The 25,326-nt window shown below is 31.1% G+C and overlaps 1 protein-coding gene across 8 annotated transcripts in view; it reads right to left on the bottom strand.

Annotated features, from left to right (window-relative positions):
- Positions 1-233: 233 nt before the first annotated feature.
- LOC139524717 (roundabout homolog 1-like) overlaps positions 234-25,326 on the bottom strand; it is a 192,883-nt gene continuing 167,790 nt past the window's right edge. Inside the window, exons 14-31 of one of the 8 annotated variants that reach the window (XM_071319737.1) lie at positions 24,139-24,278; positions 21,293-21,452; positions 20,503-20,700; positions 19,987-20,076; positions 18,734-18,924; positions 17,430-17,580; positions 16,946-17,070; positions 16,154-16,519; positions 15,586-15,751; positions 11,519-11,677; positions 10,844-10,918; positions 7,640-8,630; positions 6,588-6,778; positions 5,320-5,520; positions 4,683-4,808; positions 3,561-3,620; positions 3,019-3,102; positions 234-2,330 (exon numbers count right to left, since the gene is read on the bottom strand). In XM_071319737.1, the coding sequence (XP_071175838.1) occupies positions 3,020-3,102; positions 3,561-3,620; positions 4,683-4,808; positions 5,320-5,520; positions 6,588-6,778; positions 7,640-8,630; positions 10,844-10,918; positions 11,519-11,677; positions 15,586-15,751; positions 16,154-16,519; positions 16,946-17,070; positions 17,430-17,580; positions 18,734-18,924; positions 19,987-20,076; positions 20,503-20,700; positions 21,293-21,452; positions 24,139-24,278 (3,473 nt within the window). In that variant the 3' untranslated portion in view covers positions 234-2,330; position 3,019. The remainder of the gene's footprint in view (positions 2,331-3,018; positions 3,103-3,560; positions 3,621-4,682; positions 4,809-5,319; positions 5,521-6,587; positions 6,779-7,639; positions 8,631-10,843; positions 10,919-11,518; positions 11,678-15,585; positions 15,752-16,153; positions 16,520-16,945; positions 17,071-17,429; positions 17,581-18,733; positions 18,925-19,986; positions 20,077-20,502; positions 20,701-21,292; positions 21,453-24,138; positions 24,279-25,326) is intronic. The other 7 variants (XM_071319738.1, XM_071319740.1, XM_071319739.1 and 4 more) reach the window with 7 other exon arrangements.

The raw sequence follows: 25,326 nt of genomic DNA, 5'->3' as shown, positions 1-25,326 counted from the left end.
ACATCTGAAAACAAAATACTAAATGGATAACTCAAAATCCAAACGCTTCTTTTTGCTTTGGGTATGAGCCCAAGAAAGGCATGTTCCCGTCTAATGTATGGAAATGTATCAGAACATTTTTTTAGTTAGATCTTCATGTGGTCGTTCTCTAACTTTTATAACACCATGGTAGCACACCAATGTTAGGTGATAGGTTAATAAATTTGTTCAAAACTAACAGATAAATGAAATAATAAGCTTTCAATTTTTTATTTTATGGAAATTGATTTTTCTTATGACATGATAAATGGTATAACCATAAAATGATCATATACAACAAGCTTCATCTTAACCAAGACACTATTTACAAACATTCTTACGACCATTATTTGAGACATTAATGGGACAACATATATTGCCTATACATTCTCAGGGTATTATATACAATCCATACTTTGGAATTTTCTGCACATTTTTTATGAAAATAGTGATGAAACTTTTCAGAATAACATCATATAATAACAAATAACTAAATAACCCCAAAATGCTGATAATTACTATAGAAATATTAGCTTGAAGAGGTAGACCAAGATTAAGGGAAATAACTCTTAAAATCATCAGAACGTTTATGTCAACCATTTTCTTCATTATATTCTAAGCTTCAAGGTTACATAGATGATTTCCAATCTGTTTTATGTAAATGCTTAGAATACATTGATGAAACTTAACTTTTACAAACGCATCACTGATTTATAGTTATCACCCTGAACCAAGGTCTTACCCCCTTAAATCCTTATGTTGTGTATGAATATTTCCTAGTTTTGCTTGAGAAGTGAAAATGTAACAAGAAATAATAAAATAAATATAAAATCACATGAACAGTATCAAAATTATTGCACATTTATTATCATATCCCCCAACTCTGAATGAGGTTTAAATTATGCTTTTACTTAACCAAGGAAAAAATACACAAAAATGATAAAGAAATAACAGTAACAAAATGTATCTGATCAGATCACTTTATATTATGGCATCAAAAGCAAATGTTAAAACAATCATTCAGTAATAGCAATTTTCTAAATATCTTTAAAAACTATGAATATTTCTACTTAAAATTTAATTCATGTTTTTTTATTATAACATATTTGTATAAAATCAAATCATTTAAAATCAATGCATTAGTATGCTGTGCTAAAATGATGGAACTTTTTATCATGAAAACAACTGCAATTTTCAGTTCTTTGATCTTTCCCAAAAATGAAAACATGTGCCATGTGTATGGGTATTGGAATAATATACTGTAGTACTACTAACATTCATTAACCAAACATTCTTTATAAAGTGTGATACACACATACATATCTCCTTTTCATAAATTTATAAGATAATGATATTAATCTTTCAAAATTGGCAAAATCTATGCGAAAAGGGGATGATAAAATTGAATGTCAAAAGCACCATCTTAGTATCTACCAACTTGAAGCACTCTTTTTTACAATCAAGTATGTCTTTCATATTGAAGCTTGCTATCTTTTTCGAAATTTCAACTGTATGTTAGAGCAGGGAGAAACATTAAAATGCATATTAAGCAATGTCACAAATTCTAAGCTTATTTCAAAATCAATACTACCCATGTGTATGAAATTTGATTTTCTAAACATTTCTTTCCAAATTCAGAAGATCAAACTTTTCATTAGAACTGTTTCAATGATTCAATTTGTATACCTTAGTTAAGGTCTCATAAAAATATGACACGTTTGTTTCAACATTATTACAAGTGAAAATAATTCTATAACAATATGGTTTTAAACAAACATATCAATTCTTCTTCAATAAATAACAATAAACAACAAACACATAACAAGTCTGCAGTCAATGGTAGATTGTTTTACTATTGGTTGGTTTTAAGTGCCGCAGCAAATTTAAAACTTATTTTGATAGGTTCTATAGGAAGACCACACTGTTTTATTGCTGTTACACAGTTTCAGAAAGTTATGCACTCTAAAAAACACAATGTAAGAAACTTCCTTGGAATTCTTCTTCATCTAGTTGTATGAAAAATACATACTATCATTTCTCGTTTGACTCACTGAACATCACAAATCTGGATAGCAGCATACTGTAGTCATAGCAACCATGTATCACAGTCAGCAAAATAAATAAAACTTTGATCAACAAAGTTTTGGCTACATATGAACTACAAAGTTTGTCTGCAAATGGATTTCTGTTTAATCATGGCTTTCCAGGTCCAATTTTTGTTGCCATAGATACTGTTTTTGGATCACATGACAATATTATAGTCCTCTGACTAGATAAAACCACTTTTTATACTTTCATCAAACCAATGCCCCCTGAAAAGAAAAACAGCATACATTAAAATGTTATTTCTTCATACAAATTTACAGTTAATGATTGAATTCTAAAAACTGAAAGTTAAGGCTGTTTGTGCCTTTGTTTTGTGGTCATACAAATTGAAAAATATGAAAAAAAAAAAAAATTATTTTACACAAATCCTTCATCAACCTATTTTTAGGAGACAGCATTCATTTTAGTCTCAATATAAAATTTGATTTTTTTTTAAAATAATATGTGAATGTAAAAGCCATAAACTGGAAAAGGAAGGTAAGCAAAGATCATTCAACATTCTTGAGTCTTTCTAAACAATATCACATTTCAGTTTTTTAAAGTCTTGTTGTACATACATTTCCAGCAATGTCTATTCACATCAAACATAAATGAAAGCCAGGAAATATAATTTACAAAAAGAGGCGAGGCAATAGTCCGTTTTCTTTGTACGATAAATTCTAAAAGTGTTCATATGGATAATCACCACATTGGTAAAAAGCCTTCAATGATCAACATGCATGTTTGTGCATTCCGTGAGAACCATGTGATAAGTGAAAAATTCCCATATCTAGCAGTGCAGGTTTTTGTAGCTAATATTTTTTTCTTTCACTCAGCTTAAGCAAATAAAATTGAATTGAGAAGCAAAAGCAAAAGCACTAGCAGAGTGGAAACACAAAAGACACAGAGACTTACATCAGATTTTATCCTCTGGGAAAGGGGCCGAATGTTGTGATGATGATGGAAAAGATGGTTTATGATAGGAGGGAAGATCTTCAACTACAAAAATAATTCAATCTTTAACTTTCAGAAATTAAAATGTTCTATTTTAAAGACTTCTAGTTAGCACAGTTAAATTGACAGATACTCTACAGGTCCTATGCCATGTTGCCAAAAAAAAATTTGAATTTTTTTTGTTTTTTGTTTGTTTGTTAAATATCATAGTTTTATTATAGCCTTATTTTGTAGCATAAAATGACACGTACATTTCCCCATTAAGGATTGAGAAATTTCCAAATTTACTTAGTACTTCCTAAACTCTACAATAACCAGTGGCTGACCAAAAAAGAGTTCAATGAAATTGGGTCTCCAATACAAAAGTGTTATTGTTTTCAGTGAGGCTTAACATATCATCTGTTTTAATAAAAGAAATAGTTCAGCATTCAGCAGAGTAAACAAATTCATTCAAATGAAAATTAAAAATGACTACTAAAAAGATATTTGTTAAATTAACTAACCATTAGTAGGAAGATTTTGGGAAGGTACACCATTGGGTTGATCTTTTCTTTGCCATTTCCCTGAAATTACAGAATTTAATTTTACTTTTCTGTCAAAAGGGAGATAATTCAATAGCAATTTTTTTTTTTTTAAACATCACTGACAACATGGCACACACTACTATGTTTAGCAAAACATCGCTGACAACATGGCTCATTCAAAAATACCGTATTTAGTCTCAGTCATTTGAACTTTACAACTCAATAGTTTTATATTGACATAATTTGAGTTAAAAGTTTTTTCCCTTTGGCAGCTATGATATAGGACAAACAGATTGATATTCCTTTTTGACAAACCAAGTCTGAACATGTGGTATAAGTAAGCCTGTAAAAAAACCTATCTAGATCATATTGATAATTTAAATAAGAGATTTACGACAAAAAAATGGATTGAATAATAACTTTTTCTATAGTCAAGTTGTCAATTCAAGTTGAATTGAGTAGAAGTATTTGTGAACATTGCCCATCAACATGGCATCAAAGGGAAACAACTCCAGTCATGTTTTGTCAATGGAAAACTATCTATTCTATTTTAAATGATATTTTAGGTTTTGTTATCCAAAATATGCTGAAGTTCATGACGTAAATATCTAATTTGATGGGAATCTGCACTGAATGTTTGGGATTTAAGAGATAACCAAATTTTTTTTTTGTGGGTTTCCTGTTGCTGTGATTTTCTATTTCCATGTAGTAGATTTTTCTTATTTTTTTTTAACAGGATCTTGTCAGTGTTTTTTTTTATCAACTTATGAGTTTGAATATTCCTTTAGTATCGTCTACCTCTCTTCTTGTGTAAATCATTCCTCAAAATGGCTTAAAAAATAATTTTTAACCGAAAAATAAGTTCTTGTTCTTGTCATTTCAGTTTTAAGAACAAAATAGGCCAAATGCACTCTCTCAAATATTACATATCTTTACTTAATTGATAATCTTAACCCAAAACTATCTAACAATCATCAAACAATGCAAAAATATAGAAGAAAACTGACTATTGGTTCTATCTTTAAGAGAGCCAATTGGCCTATTCATTGATCATAAAAAAGTTGTTATCATATTACATGTATACGGATTCAAATACCATACCTTGCTCAATCAACTGTTTCTTTCGTTGTGACTTTGGGTACGGCCTGTGTGGTACTGCACTAAAGTTACTATCTGTACTATAGGGACTAACTGGTCTAGCGGGTCGAGGACGTCTATGACGCTTCACTAAAATAATATATTTCATATTGAGTTTATAATGAAGTTTTGGTAATCTCTTTGTTAGATAGAATTAGATGTATTAGTAGTGCTATATTGTTGATTAATCTACAGCATACTGTTTATTTTAGAATGCTTGAAAAATAAGGACATTTTATTGAGGAAAAAATCCACATAAAAGTTCAAATAGTCGGTATGAGGCTCACAGCAAGGTTTTCATATGTAATCAATTGAAATATTCATGACTCATAAAACAATACATCCAGCTTGTATAAAGAAATTCTACTTATGACCTTACATAATTTGATACCAGATTTAACTTTGCAGTTACAGAATTCTTATCAGTAACTGCCTACTTTCTAGAGTATTACACTTAACCATCAAGATTTTCATTGGAGCCTAATTAACACAATCTTCAGTTTTCTTTCTGCTGTTTTTGTCATTCCAATTTTTTCCTGATTTTGCAAAGGGTTTATCTAACTTGACTTGTCACTCGTATATTCTTTTCACTCCATCTTACCTGGTTTACCAGTTTTAGGATCACAGACTGTTGTACCAACTACCGTCAGACCAGACAACTCTGCAGCTTTAGCTACAGCGCTGGCAAAGTCTGCCTCGGTCAGGAATGAAGCGTCACTATCACTGGCAGCACTCGACCGATGACTGGAACAATCTGTATTGCTCTGGTCGGTCACACTGGCCCACGATGCCATCATGGAACCTAAAAATAATACATTAAAGGTCTAAAGGACTGACAATATCATAAAAATAGCCTGTTTTATAAAACGTTTTTCTATGATGAAGTAAAAATAATTCTTTTGAAAAAGATAGAATTTGCTTTCGACATTTATAATTTAATTACACTTATAATCCAAGTTGAGTTAAGATGATAACCTTGCTGTGAGTAAACTGACATTTTGTTCGTTTCAAAAAATGTTCCTTTTTATATCTAGCATTCTAAAATATACAGTTTATATAAATATAGCACTACTAATACATATATCTAGTTCTATCTTAATTCTATCTAACAAAAATAGATATTCAACCTTATTCCAATATTATGTTAGTGTAAAACCACAACATTCCAACTCTAAACAGCATATAACAAAGCAATGGACTCAACTATAAAGGTCAGGTGTTAATATATAACCTCCCTCTTTTATGACCATGTGAGGGCTGTATAACCAGTCAAGGTCGTTCCATCTTTATTCCCCCTTTTTAAATTTACCTTGGAGTTAGCTTTTTTATTAATTCTTTTTTCCTCATTTGCATAACTTTTTTTCACATCTAAATGGCATTCTGATTAAAATCAAACCTCTCAGCGTTCCAGTTTCTGATATGTCACGACTGATTTGAATGGTAAAGTGGTTTTTTTTTATCAGAAGTTATGCATTCCCATAGGATTGTGAAAAATACAGGTAGACGAAGAAGCCTTATCTTATGTTCTAGATGTGGGAGGTTAAATGGACCAATCTTAAGTTGGTTTTTTTATGAATGAATACCACCGTTTGACCCAGGTCATCAGCATAAATGACGTCATTGAACAATGTGTTCTTATTATGACTTAAAAACATAAGCATTGTGGCAAAGGAAATTTATAAGAGAATGCACAGATTTGAAAGTCGTCTTGCATTTCTGTAATAGGGTTTTCAAGCCAAAGCATCATCATTCTAGATAAACCCAAACCCCAAAACCAATCCTAAAGTTCAATGCCTGCTGGTATATATTATAAAAGCTTGCAGTGTGCTAAATCAAAAGCAGTAAGCGATATGACATGTGACTTGTCACCTGACACGTTGCCTTCATCTTCTGGATTTTCATCACCACAGTCCTCCCCATCTTGAGGGGGATTAGACTCAGAATCAGACTCACCAACATAGTCTTGACCACCTGACATTGGTGAGTCACCATTTCTATGGTAACCCTCCACAGCTAGATTCATGTGGTGATGTCCTCCATCACTCAGTCTACATGGTCCTCTACAAGGAATACAAACATCGTTTTAAAAATATATTTATACAAATTTAAAATAAGAAATTAAAATTTAACAGAGAATGTAAAATGAATTTTATAAAATATTAAGAAAAATTAATTGCAATCTTTATTCTACATATAAAAGCATTTATTCAGCTTTATAAATTGAGCTTAAAATTTCAATTTACAATATTTACAGATCTCTCCTAAAGTTTAAGCTTCTAAAACATTCCTTAGTTGACATCAGTACATTATAATATTTCAATTTATTTATATCTGCACACAATTATCCTTGATGATGCAATTTTGACAAATTTTAATTGGCTCATACATCGATTTTTCAATTGTTGGCAGTAAATTTGCTCAAAGCTGATATTGTTTCAATTTTACAATTTGTTTGATGTGCTGCGGTTTAATGGCTTAATGGTTTTTGTTTTTATGTTTTTGCATATTTCCTGACAATTAGAATGCACTGTAAGTGCACTTAAGTCTTTTTCTCTGTCAGATATAAAATTCTGATGGTGTAATAAAATGAACCATTATTAAACAGTTATAATGAATATAAACTTTTACTTGGTACGTAATACTGTTATTTTGTTTTGAACTAAAATACAGGAAATTTAAATGTGTTTGGAAAGTGGGCAATTTGCATACCATCAGTACTTTTGTTCAACAGAAAGGGAAACGAATAAAACACAATCAAAGGCATCTAACTTCATTTTTATTTCTTTGTAAAAGTGAGAAAGCATGCATAGATATGATCAAAGAAATTTTTATAACTTTCAAATTGTTCAGAGAATATTGAAGAAAAAACAGTGTCTCGTTCCAAAAAAAAAAAAAAAAGAGATTTTTTTCTAGTGACTTACCGTGACTGACATTCACTAGCGACACTTGGTAATGAAGACTGACACGCTCGGTCCATACAATGTCCATCTACTGGACACCGTGAATAATGTCCACTATCACTAAAACACTGATATTCCCCTCCGCCATCTTGTTCATTATTGTTTATTTTATAATGATGGAAGGGAGGTACAGAATTTTGTTCATGATCACTATGACAAGTTCTACTATGACAATACATTTCTACTGGCGCCCTCTGTGAGGGATTTGTACAAGCTATTGTTCGTTGTCCCCACGTATCTGAACGGGGAGACTGCACTCTGTTTATAGCACTATATTGACCATTGTCACAATATTTTGGAGAACAACATCTAACACATCCAGAATCAGAATATGCCGGAGGTGGAACGTTCCACGCCTGGGCACAACCAGGATGTTGACTATGTGGAGCCGGACAAGAACAGGATGAAATCTTAGACATAGGTGACATTGGACTTCTATTTGCCATTGCACGGTTCTGACTGACCTCTGCATACTGAAGAGAATTAGCGGGAGAATCAGATCCTACTTCACTTGGTGGTGGATGTTCTGGTGGGGGAGGTAAAAACTCTGCCCAGTTCACCATGGCTTGTTTAGGTACAATTATCTGTCCTTGTCCTTTCCTTCCTTTCTTTATTAACATTCCATTTTCATCCGTTGTGTGACTACCGCTGTCACTTGTGGGACTTTGCATGTGATCGCTATGATGGTGTCCACCAGAATCAGTGTTTGATCCACTACAATCATGTTTACAACAGCTATCTCCTGATCCACTGTGCTGATTAATCGGTCTAAACATGTGATCCATGTGTTGTGCTGCCCCTGGATTAATCAGGGTGGTTGTGGCATATGGTGCCACTGGATCTTGTTTGTGGTAGAATGTTTTCATCTGTGGCACATTATAAATATTCTGGTCCTGCATTTCTACTTCCTTGTGGCCGTCTAATAAGTTTGTGATTTCTGGTGACATATGTTCTGCAAAACGAGAGATAAATTGTCAAATAAAGCTGATTGTTTTCTTGATGCAGGTTTAAAAGAGGTAAAGTGTGTGCTATTGATTTAAATTACTGTTAGTTGTTGTCAGTTTTTGACTTTTTCCTCATCTTTTTCAGTGGCGGATCCAGGGGGTGGTCCCACGGCGCACCGGACCACCCCTATGACGAACCTCAAATTTTTTTTAAAGTGTCTATTTTTTCAATAACTAGCTAATTAACAAATTAACAAATTAACACTTAAGATTAATCCTTTCATCGCACTAATTGGTTATGGATTACCTGGATACCTGGAGGTGTCACAATGATAGAATACGGATCAATGCGTTTCACCTGCATACATGTAATTAAATTGTCAAAACAGCTTGTCAACATGAAGAAGTTGACTTCTTATTTTGAAAGGTAAATAAAATAAAAAATGTATTTTTAAGTGAAATTTCCATATATAATTGCATTGTCCAACTAACGGAGTCTCGTCTCGGTTTTAAATTTCATTTATGTACATTTTGAAAAAACAATCATTATGAATGAATTAAATTAAATTTGTTTATCTATCTCTTTGAGCCCCCCCCCCCCCTCTCCTCCTTTTCTCCTCCCTTTTCCTTCCTAAAAGCTTTAAATGTTTAAGCACGACTGACTGACCTACTATATATTTTAGGTCGTCAAGCTGCCCTAGTCCCAAACGCAAGTTGGAGCAAGATGACAATGTTCAGCCTAGAAAACGTCACAATTCAAATCTGCTATCTATGTATACTTTGTGTAGTTTATATGTTGTATGCCTATAGTTGTTATGACTTTGGTAAATAAAGATATAAGTGACAAGAAAATCTAGATGAACTTTGTGATAGTCGAGGGAGCTCATCTGAGGAGTCACTTTTTGATACAATTGTTAAACCTTCATGTTCACACGCTTGAGACATTGCATTTTTCTACTAAATATGATGTTGGTAATTTTTCATATAAACAGCAACTCAGTGAAAAACCTCTTTTAGATATGGCCTATGCTCACGACAGGCTTACAAAACATTTTGGTAAAGACGGTAAAGAGGCCAAAATATCACATGAATTTTCTAGGGAAAAGGCACTCAATTTTCTTGCTGTGATGGAAAATACCAAAGATAATATTAGAACTCAATCAAACACAAAAAATGCAGAAGTTGTAAGAAAAAATCGCGAAATCTTGTCCTCTGTTATCAAATGTGTGATTTTATGTGGGAGGCAAAATTTGACTTTACGAGGGCACAGAGATGAATCCAAGCATATTGTTGACAAAAACACTAATATTGGCCTTGCTGGACTTTCATACCATTCAATATTCATTTGGGACCACCCCCAAATTTTTTTCTGGATCCGCCACTGTTTTTTGTTTATTTTTTTTAATTCATTCTTGTTAATTTCTTTTATTTATTTTTTTATATCAACTGGGTTGCTACTTGTTATCTAGTATACAATGAACGTTATTTTTCAAGTTCTACTTTTTTAATGATTTTCTTTCTATATCAAATTCTAACATCTAACTTGAAAAAGACAAACAAGAATGTACTTGAAGGTTGCTCTGTTTTCCACTACTCTGTACAGATTTTTTAAAATCCATTTTGAATTGTATTTAAGGTTATGATAATTGTATATATTTATTAATTTTTTCCCTCCAAACCATTATTAAAACAGACTATAAACAGCTGCACCATTGTCATCGTTTTTACGATCGTCAGATCTGTTTAATATCAAAAGTAATAACTACTTCTCTTCACAAAAGCAATGTATAAATTTATCATATTTTGAAAATTTATTAATAATCAGCATACCATTTTTGAAAAGATTCAATAATAACTATTTTACCTACATAAAAAGGACTATAATTTTTTCAAATTGCTTGATGGTTTTATCATTAAAAATCTGTCATGCTATTAAATATGTAACATATGTAAATCAACTGAATTCTGATAACTTACAAATTTAATGACAATCTAAACCTTGGAAATCAATGTTTTTATAATAGGTCTAAATTGAATCAAAAATGGTTTTGAGATAAGTATTTGTGAGAACAGATGCTAGTGTCTGTTTAATTTGCATTAAATAACTAGTTTTAAAGTTTCAGGTAGTTTTAACAGTGAATTTCAGTACGTATTTTACACATGTAGCCAGGTGTCAGATTTATTCTTTAATTTTTTAATTTTGTTATCAGTCGCAACTTACGAGTATCTTTCTCGCCATATCCGTTTCTGTAAAACGTAGTACATGGTTGCTGTTCATTACCTTTCTGCATCGGTACTTAAATAAAAAAAATAAACATAATCAGGTTTGCAAGTAAAAAATACTTGATAAAATTGGTTCAATGTGTGGGAATACATGGAATAAGATATCAGCTATCCTATCCAATAATGTTTTGTCCTGAAAATGAAAATTTTCTTTTAGCAGTTCAAATATATTTGAAAGCATTATTTATATTCTGTTATAACTTTTTTTTTTTTTTTTTTTTTTTAAATATTTACCACTTAAAAAAAAAAAGTCTTTTTTAGCTATAATTATTTGTATACTTAAAATTTGAAGATTAAAATGTTGTTTTTTTTTCTATGTTTTTTTTAATTTACTGTTACATTACTTTAGTATATGAAGACTGCATTTCAGCTGATAGCAAAAATAACTGTTTTTTTTTCTGTTTCTTATGACATTATTTTTCACTTCAGTAAGAAAACATTATGCTTCAGGAATTTGATGCACTTTAAGATGATTAATGGGAAAATTCTACCAAAAATGAATAACTTGTAAGTATTTTGCACTATTTTAACATTCTTCAGGAATACGACTGGAACACCAATTTGGTCTTTTGTTTCTAAATGTCTCCATGACAACAGTTGCTTTGACACCTACCTGTGTATAATCCATTTTGCATCATCTTCTTTTTACTCTTTCTTTTCTTACACAGCCAGATACTAAAGATACACAATGCCAGCCATAAAGTTCCACCGACTACACCGATCAGTACACCAATAAACCATGGTTCTTCCATCAAACTTGGTTGTTCTGGTCCTGTAATTAAAACAACAGCTATGTAAGTACTGTAATAATCAAGACTAAAGAGAAGTTTCTTAAGTACAAGACTGGTCATGTTAAAAGTCAAATATTTTAATCAAAAATACCAAACTCTGAGGAAAATTCAAAACAGAAAGTCTGTAATCAAATGACAAAATCAAAAGCTCAAACACATCAAACAAATGGATAACAACTGTCATATTCCTGGCTTGGTACAGGCATTTTGAATTTTCTGATGTAGAAAATGGTGGATTAAACCTTGGTGTAATTAAAGTTGCAAGTTTTATGTTTTAGATACACTTTGAATGGTATCTATCTGACACCCACAATATCATTGTCAATGCAGAATGATAGTTTTTAATAATTTTGGAGGGGGTCTTTCAGCAATTTGATCATATGAAAAGTATGATTAATGCAGAGTTTCCTGTTTGGTTTAACATAATCTTGGTGTAAATGTTTTTATAGAAATAAGTATTTTTGTTACTACCATGAAAAAGATTAGTAATAATTCGCTTCCACATGTGAACATAAATATAAAGATGAGCTATAGAAAGGTTTTTCTTTCTCTCATAACATGTAAAAATGTGCTCAAAAGAACTCAAAAGTGCAGTTTGGGAAAAACAAGGCGTGGGATAAGTTCAGGTGTTGGTTTTTTCAAATCTCTTTGAAATCAGATACTAACATAATTTGAAGATAGATAATTAGCTTCCACATTGACAATATCAGCAGGTGATTGTAAGATACAAATACACAGGTGTTTTACAATTTGCATCATCTTTGTAAAAAATCAAATCTAGCAATGATACAAACAAAAGTGAACCACAAATCTCGAATACAACTTTTAAAATTTCGTTTCAGTAAAAAATTCGTGAAACAACTTATCTGAATGCATTTTCTTCTTTAACTTAAAATATATCAAAATCCTTAAAAATTGAGAATTTTGATATATGAATTTCTAGACAAGATTTTCATTTAATGATTCAGCAGCTTATTCAATGAAGGCACGACAAGATTAGAAGTCTTGCCTACAAGAAAAAGGTCAGATGAAATTTGATAACATCACATGCCTAAAAGAACATGCATTACAAAGACAAAGAAATGTTGTAATTTATATTTTAAAAGACCTAGAGGCATGACTAGAATATTGCTTTATAATGTCTTACTTAGTTAGAGAATCTTTAACAAGGCACGGAACTTTCACAAAAACGAACCTAATAAAACGTCAGACATTTAATGACAAAAACAGCTTAAAGCTCTCAAAAATAAATTGATCTGAAAGCCGTAACGAACCCAATATAAAACCCTCTAGCAAAGTCATTTTTTACTCCATCACTTCAAGTTTTGGCTGGAGAAGTTTTTTTTCTGATGATATTAGATATTTTAGCGTAAAATGTCAACAACCAGACAGATGTGAAACATAATTAACATGCTAACGAGTCACCTCTTTAACAATCCTTAAGAGAGACGTCATACTATAGTCAAGAACCATTGTACTCTCTAAAGAAATAATGTCATTTTTCACTGCAGCAATTTTACTGATTAAAGACAGGAAGAAAACATTAATAAACTTTACAATTTTTTCACCATGAAAAATTGCGGTTTTCTAATTAGTTAACGCCATCATCAATTTAATCACCATGGTAATTGAAGTTTATAATCAAATTGCAATCACGGACTAAGGAAGAATCATAATGTTTTATTAGGCACAAATTTATCACGTTTATTTTACATAATGGAAGCGTTTAGTTGTGGTGTCTTGGCATTGTGACTTGGGGTGAAATATTTCCTTTGTCTAAATCTTTTAATTGCCATGGCATTTGTACCGAGCCATTGACTGGAATAACTTCTGATTACTCTACAGATTTAAAACTGTTTTGTCACTTGCAACGGCCATTGAATAATAATAGCATAACATTAGGGACTCAAATAGTTTTCAAATCAATCATTTATGTTTCAACGGTTTAAAGCACCTAATTATAACAAAAATAAATTGGTTATTTTCTTAAAACTGAAATTGATCTCATTTCAAGATATGGAAATTCCAAGCTTTTTAATAAAAATTATATGTGCATTTAATAATATGTTTTTATTTCACTGCTAAACAGCAATATTTTCATTTTGATTAGTTTGGTCAGTTTTTAGTATAAAATCAACACTTTATAATAACAAAATGTAAATCTTACAATAATTTCAAATAGGCAGGTGGGTATATGTCTATGAGACTGAAAATAATTAAAAGACTTTTATAGATTTCAACAATAGACATGTGTCTGTATAAACTACATCTCAATCAGCACGACAACAAAATTGTAAATAAATTTAACAGAGACTTTCAAAGATATGCCAAGAACAACAAATTCTTCTTCTGACAAAAGATCTTTATACATGACATAAGACTAACACTAATTGAGGGTTTCAAAAATAAAATAAACGGGGAAATTCCAACAGCTCTGATATTTAACTATCAATCTAATTATTCTAGTTTGTCTTAACTACAATGCATTCTGGTTTACAAAATGCAAGTACATGAAGTATATTAGTTAAACAGTCCTAGCATGGTGGTATCTAATAAATTTGTCCAGATGTTTAATTTTTGTGAAGACACTTTCAACTGAATGCTTTGTGCAATATTCAATGTTCACCCATAAAATATTTAATTTGAAAGTACTTAATGCTCTAACAACATAGGGTACTTGAGACTAACATCAAATTATGGTTCATATTCTAATTAATTTAAATCAGTCTATTTGGATTTGTCTTGTCCAATTACTGTCCAAATTATCAAATATCAAAATACGGATTCAAAAGCTTAAATATTGAAATAAAATGATTCTTTGTATTAAACGTATAATTTTCTCTATTAGTTCTATAAAAACTGATTACCAAGCACTGACAATCTTAAAATGACAGAAAATCAGTAAATCTGAAAACAATTGTCTCGTCCATTTCTTCAATTATTGTTCAATCGTCTGGAGACACATTTCATTAATACAGATATCAAACAAAAAATAGAATTGTTCATGTTTCTTTGTTAAACCATTAATATGGTTTCTGTAACAGGATCTCACGGAAAAATGAGAATTTAATGTCTGATAATTTTGATAACTATACCACTAGAGTATGCCTTGGGCATTATTTAAATCCTCGCCATAATAACAAGATAAAACGTCATGGTTATTAATGAAAATTAATATTCTTTCATTACAAATAAATAAACACATTATCTTAATGCTATAATGGCCATGGCAATTAGTAAATCAGGACTCATTGTCATTGAAAATGAACATTTTTTCAATGCAATAGGGAGATTACGACATTATTATCGTAATATTGTATCAATCTTCTTCAGTTTAATGAGAAACATTCCATTGTCTGTTTTTTCCATATTTCCACTTGTGATTCCAGATTTTTTTTAAAATGTTCCCAGTACAATTCAATGAAGACCTTGGATTTGAAACACTTGAACATCTTGTATAACTCTATTTTGTGTCGTAATTACCACATTAACCCTGAATCAACCTCTATGAAAAGTTAAAAAAATATCGCTGCAACTCCACCACATGCTTATTGTAATTATATTGTCAGTGAAAGCAGGTGACAGTCCTTAGGATTAATAACTGAAAAAAATAAACTCTCCTTATGTTGCAAATTGTGTCAAAAGATTTATTCAATCAGGAGTCGAATTTCCGGACCCAAATAATACATTTCATATATATTATGTTTGTCCTATTCTTTTTTAGCCATGGCGTTTTCAGTTTATCATTTTCGATGAGTTTGCATGTCTCTCTGGTATTTTTCGCCCCTCTTTTCGTATAGGAAGAGTGTCTAAAGTAAAGTGCTATACTTCTCCTCAAACAAAACTCTATCAACCATGTGTTACCAGGCAGGTTAAATATATGACTTACCAATGACATAGGATTGACTCCATACTCCAACACCTTTTGATGTACGTGCTGCTATCTGGATCGAGTAGGTTATGTCCTCTTGAAGGTTATTTATAGTGTACTTGTTACTGGTCCCGTTGATGCTGACACTACAGTCATGTTTACCATCATCACTCAGACATTTGATCTGAAACAGGAAGCCAGTCCATTACTAAATATACACTATAAAACATTTGTTTTTCTGGAGATTCCACATTCCCCCCTAAAAAAAATCTGTTTCTTTGACAGTTAATGAGTTTACTATCTTTATACAAGGTGCAACATTAATCGTTGTTTTTTAGGAAGATTTCAGTGGAATGTTGTCACAGAAAAGTATAAAATATATGCCTGAATATCTGTCAATTTCTATTTTTTAGACTTCTATTTTGATTTTTCCCAGTTTTGTGAAATTATAGACTGAGAAGAGCATGATCTACTAAGAAATAACATCACTTCTTAATGATTTAACATTGTAGTTGTTTCATTAAGGAGAATAAAATGTTTTGTCAGACCCTGCACTAAAACAAATAAAGGCTACCAAACTACTTACTTCATATCCTTTGACATCGCCATTTCTGGACTCAACCGGTGGTGGCAGCCATTGTACAAACACTCTTGTCTTTCCGTGTTTATTGATGATAATATTTTGTGGTGGATTAGAGGGTACGGACTCTCTAGTTCTAACTTTCAACGGACTACTACATTGAGAGCCAATATCTCCGTTAAAGGCTTTGACACAGATCTGGTACCAAGCGTGACTATTGAGGTTACTAATGGTATGTGTTTCCATATGGTCCTTAGAAGCATGACGTTGGACCAAGACTCTGTGTGGCTGACCTGCTGTCATGTCCTCTAAATTATAAAGTCTCTTGTACACTATTTCATAATGCTGGATTAGTTCTTCTTCTTTTACAGGCTAAAATAAATAAATTTACTTATGAAAGATCTATAGGGAATGAATAGAAACAAGGTAATTTATGATATCTAATAGAGATTCTTTAAACACAGATGACCATAACATATAAATTCTAGACTTATAACAATAAATCTTATATTGATAAAACTGTTTACTGTAAATTCATTTATGTTAGTGGGTACCAATTTTCATGGATTGAGGAAAACTTGCAATTTCGTGGATATTATATTTTAGGGTTTTCCAAAAATATGCATATAATTATACAGTAAATTTACAATTCATTGAACATTAAAATTCATGGTTTCCCTGTATCCAACAAATCCACAAAATTTGAAACAAACAAATAATAAGAATGAATTCACAGTATTCATTATATAATTTGTATTGATCAAACATGTCAATTTTATATGAAAAAAATCAATTCACCTTCCATTCAAACATTATGGCGCTAGAGTTGACAGCTCCTCCTTTTTCTATTTGTACCACTATACCACTCATCCTAGTACGGATTTCATCTGCAGGAACAGCAACAGCAATTTCTGATCTAGATCCTAATGGTGTAAAAAAACACAATGTTAACATATTTTTAAAGACGGTATAGTATGGTCTGATAGAGAAATGTTGATACATTGTAGATGTCTAGTAACTTTTTGGACAAGGTTGATGCTCATATTCAAGTAAACCAAAAAGATGAGTATAATGGAAATATTTTGTTAAATGTATCAGTTTTGACATGTTAAAATGTATTGCAATTAGTTAACATGGCTTTTTGTTATGATAAATTGTATACCTTTTTTCATCTTCTCCTATAATTTATTTTGTTATTTGTTCATTAAGCTTGATATCTTCATTATCACAGCATTTTTTACTATTTCCATATAGACCCATTAAGACATAAGTATTTACTTACTATCAGTTGTAATTGTCTGACTAAAGAGACTAGGGTTTCCTATACCATGAGAGTTCCGTGCCCTTACTAAGAAGATGTAAGGGGTACCAGGCTTTAGATTTTTTACTGTATATTTGTCTTTCTGTATAGTATCTGGCACAACTACCCAACCCTGTATGAAAAACAAAATGTGTGAATGATAAATAAAAAACAGCTTACAAAACATTCTGGACTTTCTTTCTGTTCTATGATAACTAATATTCTTACTTCTGATCAGAAAAATGTCAATTTCATTAAGAACTTTTAAAACAATTGGTATGCAGTGCTTTTCCATTAAAATGTTTGTGGAAAGTTAATTATTGAATATAGGTCATGGGTCTTTATTCAGTCTGTGTCTATTACCATTATGCAAAATTATCTAAAAGATTAAAATTTTATAAAACACTATTGACTTCTTACAAGAACTAAAGCATGTGGTTTGTGCTAGAAGTTTATCTGGTTCTTATATCCCGATAATTCAGACATGGAAATTAAATCTGAATTTCAGGTTTCCCTCTATTCTGACAAGAACAGAATTTTCAAAAATTTCCAGACTCTACAATTTCAAATGCTTGTACGTCATTGCCAAATGTATCAATTCTCAGAAAGTGCCAACATGCCTTAAGGAGGCTCGCGGGTATAAGATTTTCAGAAAAAAATTAAACATAAATTTTTCATTACAAATTTTATTGATTACCTTAAGTAGCTGTTACTTTATCATATGGTACAAAAATCATTCCAAAAAATCAATTCTTGTTGGCCCCAGCGGACTTTTAAAATGTAGATGTCATTGAAAAAGCTTCAAATTATCTCCCTTTGGTGCAAAAATGCCATTTTTTTGGCATAAAAATTGAAATATCTTTTTTAACTCATCGGTGACCTTTATTTTTTATTGTTGTTTTCGAATAAGCTGTACATAGACTAAATAATTGTAAAATTTTACCGATTTCTGTAATTTAGTTCTTTTTTTATTTCGATATTGCCGCTATTTCTCCTATTAGTTCAACAGAAAAAAAGGACATTAACAAAAATGTATGCTCCTTTCGAAGGCAGATTGTGAGCGTAAATGAACGGTGACCCCATTCTTTTATTTCATTTTTCTATTAAGTATAAGATAAAGTTCATTTATAGAAAAATATAGAGAAATCCTATATTAAATAAAAAATTTCATTTAGACCCGCGAGCCCCCTTAATATGCCATAATATGATTTAAACTTTTTTTTAATTTATTCATATTTCTATTGAAATACTTGGACATGAAATGTCTCATACTATTTTTGACTTACATCAGTGGTCTCATGGCTGAAGTACTCTACGATGTACTCAAAAACTGGTGAGGCTCCGGAATTACTGTTGGGTTGCCATGACAGCATAATAGATGTATCTTTGGTTTCTATGGCAACAGGTTGCGATGGTGGCCCAGGGAAATATTTGGAATCTTGTGCTCGATGAAATAATACAGAGCTGCCATCAGGCACTGCAAATAAATAAATGTCACTACATTTAAACATCTATTAAAGTTAAGACTGTTATACAATAAACCCATCATAAATACTAGGATTAAAGTTTACGAACCATTACTAATATAATATGGATAATACCAGATGTATAAGTTTTAGCCAAGGGCTGTTCCAGAAATAAATATATGGAATGTCAGCATGTACTTTTTATTTTATCCGACCATGCTTGCAAGTTTAATTAATTACTTCCTGTTCTGTTTATTTCTTAGGGCGGCTTATATTAAGATGATAATTATAGGAATGTGTGTTGCTGTAAATTGCTATATTGTATTGAAAAAATAGAATATGAGGAGCATATATAATTACAACATTTTTCATCATTAATTTTTTTTTAAAATAGAGCATCTAAAATAAATTAAAATTAATGATGGGAGTTGTAGATATTTTTGCTTTCATCACGATTCCAACAGAACTTATCGTATACTGATTCAAAAAGATAATTAAAAAAAATAATTATCCCTTTTTTTTCTTTCAAAGAATCATGAAACCCCATTTTTTCTATATATAAATTTATTGAGTACAGGAAATATGTGATGACCTTCAATAAATCTAGTTTATAATTCCATCAAGGTTACACCTGTTTCCAGCTTAACAGTTTAAATCTGTATGTTTATGTTGACATTAAGTTGACCTTGAGAACATTAAATAAATGTATTTTTAATGTGAAATTGTTATTCATACAGTTATGTTGTTATTATAGCATTCTTGTATATTGCTGTGTAGTCAAGAGAACTGAACTGTTAATCATCCAAGCAAGAAAAGGGAGCTTTACTATAGCAAACACAGCACAAGTATTGAAATGTTCTTTCTGTAACATGTTTCCCATAATGAAAAAGTAAAAAATAATTGCTTAATTCACTGCTTATAGTTCTTAAAGGAAATACTCAAGATAAAATCATTTGGAGCATAATATATATATTTTAAAGACCTCTGATAAAAAAATAAATACAAATAAAGCTCAAAACCATCTTTAATCACAATTTTCTTCTTTAATTAGAAAATACAAAGTGTGTACCTACCTTCTACAACTAGACTTGCTATCCAAGTAGTCTCCCCTGTTTCACTGCTGGCTTTACAGGAATACATTCCAGTATCAGATACTCTTAATCCTGAAAGTATTATTAAATTGTTTTAAAATCCTTAACATTGATTAGAATCCTTAGTGTAAGGTACACTGCATGTAAATTTGGGTTTTTCCCTTCAACTTGCAGATTTGTCAGTAATTATTATTCTAAAGGTGTATTTAACCCTTTTTACACTGTCATTCTTGTTGATTGTCCGATATAATTAAAATCTCTGATGTGAAAATATAAAATATTTGCACTGTAGACTCCAGTTTTTTTCTTGTAAATTAAAAAAAATAATTCCAGTTTTCAGCAAGAGAAGGGAGTTTTATTACTGCAAATACAGCACAAATTCTGAGGTAAAATCCAGAAAATCATAAGAAAATCAAAACTTCTATTTTTGATAAATACTTAAGCACATGCAACAAAAAAACCCACAAGTTGTGTTTATTTGAATGAAAGTTTCCTTACCAGATATCTGCAGAGTGTTTGATGATTTCTGTTGTATTCTAGGATCATCAGACGACAGAAGATTTCCATTTTTATACCACTGAACAATGGGTTGTGGGTTACCAAAAGCATCACAATGGAGAAGAGCTGTTTCATCTGTAGCCAAGGTCTGATTCTGAGGTACAATCCTGATAACTGGAGGGGGTCGAGAATCATTCTCTATAAATCAAAATAGAAATCAAATGAGTTACTTCCCTTCCACCATATAATTACAATAAGTATTGTGGACTTAAGGCAGATGCATGCATGGAGAGTTGTCTCATTGGCACTCACACCACATCTTCCTATATCTATATATGTAAATTATGTAAAAGTACATACAAAAATCAAAATCAAAAGAAAAGTGATAGTATTTATAAGACTAAAACCCTAAAAAAAAAAATGAAAAATAACCAAAAAAAACCTAGAAAATGTTGGAAAAAAATCAGTAACTAGCTTCTTTACCACATCAAATATTTCAGAATTTTATTCTGTACTTGCTAACAGGCAAAATAAAATATAAAGATAATCTATCAATTATTTAAGTTCTTATGTAATTAAGACCATATTCTAGGAATGCTTACATTTATATTACATCTTATATATGTTGTTTGAAGTGTAATTTTCTTGCTTTTTATTTCATCAATAACCGACCAATTTTATGTGCATCATTATTAACTCAAAGAAAAAAATAATTATCACAATGAAGACATTTGCAATATTTGTGTGTGTTAAGTGATGGTGACCTCATTGAACATTTGACTTTATTTACCCCGAACTTTAAGTTGAACAGATGTTGATGCTGTTCCAATTGTATTGAGAGCCTCACACTCAAACTCTCCAGCATCGGCAGGCTGAACATGGTCTATTTGTAAAGTACCGTCAGGTTTCACAGAGTAACGGCCATCTGGCTTGTATGGAAATATCAAACTCTGAAAATAAAAAAGGAAATTTCCCTCAATGATTCAATAATTCAATGGGCCATAGCCTGTGGCTTTGTTCAATTTTAATGTCTAGCGCTCGTTTTATTGTATTGCTTTTATTACACCCATTTACAGAGTTCGGATCAATAGTCTGTGAAATATCTATTTTATTCTTTGTTTCCTCGATTACTTTTCCCTTGAAAAAAGGAACATTCTCATTGATACGATACATGCAATAACCTTTCATTTGACTTTTTCATTTATTTTTATAGTGTAATTTAATAATTTTCTCTTCATTTAAAATTTAAAATGTGAATGAAGTCACAATTTCTATAGGAAAACATTAAGAATGTCACAAATCTGTTTTTCAAATTTCAACATCAATTCCAAAACTAATAATTCATGGTAAAACATTTTCCAATTTGAAGCAACAACTAATAAACTTCCAGCTAACAAGCTATGGCGGGGAAACCACTTGTAACTGTATCTAGAACATACACACAGTTTAAGTGACAAATATTGTTGTTATAATTGGATAGATTTTTCTGTGAAATCTATTCTCAAAAGAAAACAATTCGAGCAATCAATCAAAGCATCCTATATGTCATATTTTTCTCTATTTCATTATTTCAGAAGATGATCCTTAAAATTATATCAATCAAGTATAAAATACGACTTTTATAATTTTCTAAGACGGATTAGTATGGAGTCATGGGTCGAGTTCTAAAGATACAAATTAATACTGATATCGGACGCGATACACGTGTGGTTTGTTCAGTGTTAACTAAGATTTCTTAGGACAACATAACGAGATACAGTCGGTAATCAATAAGCATTAGAGTTGATTGTATAGTTGATCCAATTTTTCTGGATGTCTTTCCTAGGGTTTCTCTAATATCGATGCCTATGTTGATTTATATTTCTCTGGATTCTTTTACCCAACGTAACTAATAACATGTGCAATCTTAAGTCTCTATAGATACCACAAAAGTTTTAAGTTTTTAATACAATCACAGTTCTAGGTTTGATTTGCGTAAGTAGCTTACCAATAAAAAATGATGAAATGTCATCTAAGGAGTTCAGACACTAATTGAAAATTATTCAATCCAAAACAAGAATTGTAAAAAGTAATACAGGACTATTTATATAACAGTGAAGTCATTGGAATTGGGTCCCTAGTTGTACTTTTGTACTATATGAACATGACCTGTGAATCATGACTCACAATAAAACTTTGCACTTTTGAAGGAAACCACAATTGGGTAATGCTTTATAAAATCTAAAGAACAGTATATCTTAAAGACTTTGCCACATGACATTGGAGCTAGCTTATTTTTATCACATATCACAGTACACCATGACTTTATCAGATGTCAGAGTGATAGATAGTTTATCTTAACCTTAATTGTCACTAGTAACAAGAAAAAGCAAGTTAATTGTACCTTTGTCACATTTCAAATAATTTATTTACATTTGTAGTTTTTTTTAGTTTGCTTTAGTATGTTCGGTAAGGCAGATCTAAAAAAAATAGTCATGATAACATGAATTTCAAACAAAAAAACTGGTCGTGCAAAACCACCCTTTCTGTTGCATTTCTGTAATTGAAAAGGTAAGAATTTGACAGTGGCTGCCCTTAATACTATTGCACGATAGATAAAGTCGATATATATTGGATAATCATTACGTTTCCTTTGATATTCCTACCATCTTCTGTATTTTATCAAATCAAGAAAAAACTGTTTATCTTTTTCCCAAACAGAAAAGTCTTGTTTTATCTTAATTGCCACTCCGTTTACGATAACAGAGACCTATAATTTTTATTAAGTGTTCATCAACTGTAGACCAATTTATATAAAAGCTATGATGAAAGTTAATGAGAGAAAACCGTATTTTATTAGCTACATTTAATAGCTCGAAGCATGCTATGGTTGAAGTCTGTTAGTTTTATTTACAAAGACATACAAAATGTCCCTGGCAGGAATTCTAAAATGTTTTCTTCGCCTTCCGTTGGATGCTGGTGATATCAAATGAATGGAACCCCAGTTGTCCCTTTAAAATTTCATAAATGGAATTTCTCACTAGGATTCTTTTCCTCGTTTAAACTCCCTATACTATATTGTGTATTCATTAAGTAATAGATAATGAACTAATTAGAAAGTTTCAAAGTTTTGTTATTATCGTATGACATAAAAAGGCTTTCAGCATGCAATAAATTGTGACAGAAGAAATAGTATAAGGTTGTCCTGGTACAATATCTGCACACTATGAAGTCAAAACAGGACATTAATTAAGTAAAATCTCTAAGACTGAATCATAATATTGAGAATGGAAATGAGAAATATGTCAAAGAGACAACTTGACCAAAGATCAGATAACAGCTGAAGGCCACCAATGCAAGTTTTACAACTGGAAGTTAAAGAGATTGTGTAATGTCTATGAGCTGCACTTTTAATTCTTAGTCTGAGGCAAGCAAAATATCTTCTTTATTGCTAAGCCAATTGAAAATAGGAAACCAGACTAGTCAGAAGTATGTTCGTAAACTGCAAACTAGACTAGTCAGATAGATATAAGATAGGGTATGAGTGCCAATGAGACAACTCTCCATCCAAGTCACAATTGGTAAAAGTAAACCATTATAGGTCAAATTACGGTCTGTAACACTGACTTGCTTCTTTTATACTGGAAACCATCTTACCTTTTCAGCACTAGCATGCTGACTTCTTTTTCTCCAGTAAATGGTTGGTGGAGGGTTACCCTCGACAACACACTGTAAACTAACACTCCGACCAACACCTACAGACTTGTCCACTGGTCGAACCTTGAACTCAGGTTTATCTGAAAAATAAATGTTAGGAAATACAGTTCAATGAATCTTATCTGACAATGTTTTTATCGTAGTCAATAAAATTAAAACATCTTTTTTTCCCAATCCAACAATTTACTTTGCAGCGAGTGAGAAATAGATAACTATGCTTAATGAAATAACCTGAATTATCTGACTTCTGACAGTGCCGTGTACAAATCAACCACTTTGAACTGAAGCAGTTAATGAGGAATCAATAAGAGAACTCACAGTACAAATAAAGCAAGAAATTACAAAATTGTTTGTGAAATCTGATAAAAAAAAAACCGCTGTAGACAATTGATACGACCCAGTATGTGTCATGAGAAATCATGTATCCTGATTCCAGACTAATAGAAACACATTATAGGGTGTAATATGCTCATGGAATTCACAGACTAATAGAAGCGCATTATAGGGTGTAATATACTCATGGAATTCAATTCAGTCGCTAGATGTTCATGGATATAAAGAAATGTTTGCATAACTCCATGTTAAATATTGTGTCACAATAAATTTGGTATAAAGTACAGCGACAAATAATTTGAAAGAAGCCACCTTCTTTGGTTTGTTGAATTCTGTTTTTCTATTTGAGTTTGAAGAACACTTTAAATTAATGAAATCTTCTACAATTTTTACTCATAAACACACCCCACCTTTATCCTGAATATATCATAACCTTGGTGTACAAACTTTATGTAAAGACGTGTTTTTTTTTTTTTAGGACAAACTTCTCACCATAGTACATTTATCCGTATTTTGTTTTGTCACCTCAAACTAATTTAAGTTGTATGTTTTAGGCTTTATTCAGAGAACTTGATATTTATACTGATTTAACATTTCTGATAAACTTAATTTATTTCCAATCCCATAAATAAACTCTGGACTTAGTGATATATCCTACTTGACCAATATTTCCCCTTGGTCCTGGGTCACTGATCTGAAGGGTAACATTTTAATGAAGGACATATTTCATAGAAATAATTCTTATAGAATAATAGATGCAATGCTTTAAAAATATTAAAATGAATACAAGTCTTA

The sequence above is a fragment of the Mytilus edulis genome, chromosome 5 (assembly GCF_963676685.1).
Source record: "Mytilus edulis chromosome 5, xbMytEdul2.2, whole genome shotgun sequence".
NCBI classification, from domain to species: domain Eukaryota; kingdom Metazoa; phylum Mollusca; class Bivalvia; order Mytilida; family Mytilidae; genus Mytilus; species Mytilus edulis.
This window is presented reverse-complemented; position numbering and strand designations above follow the sequence as displayed.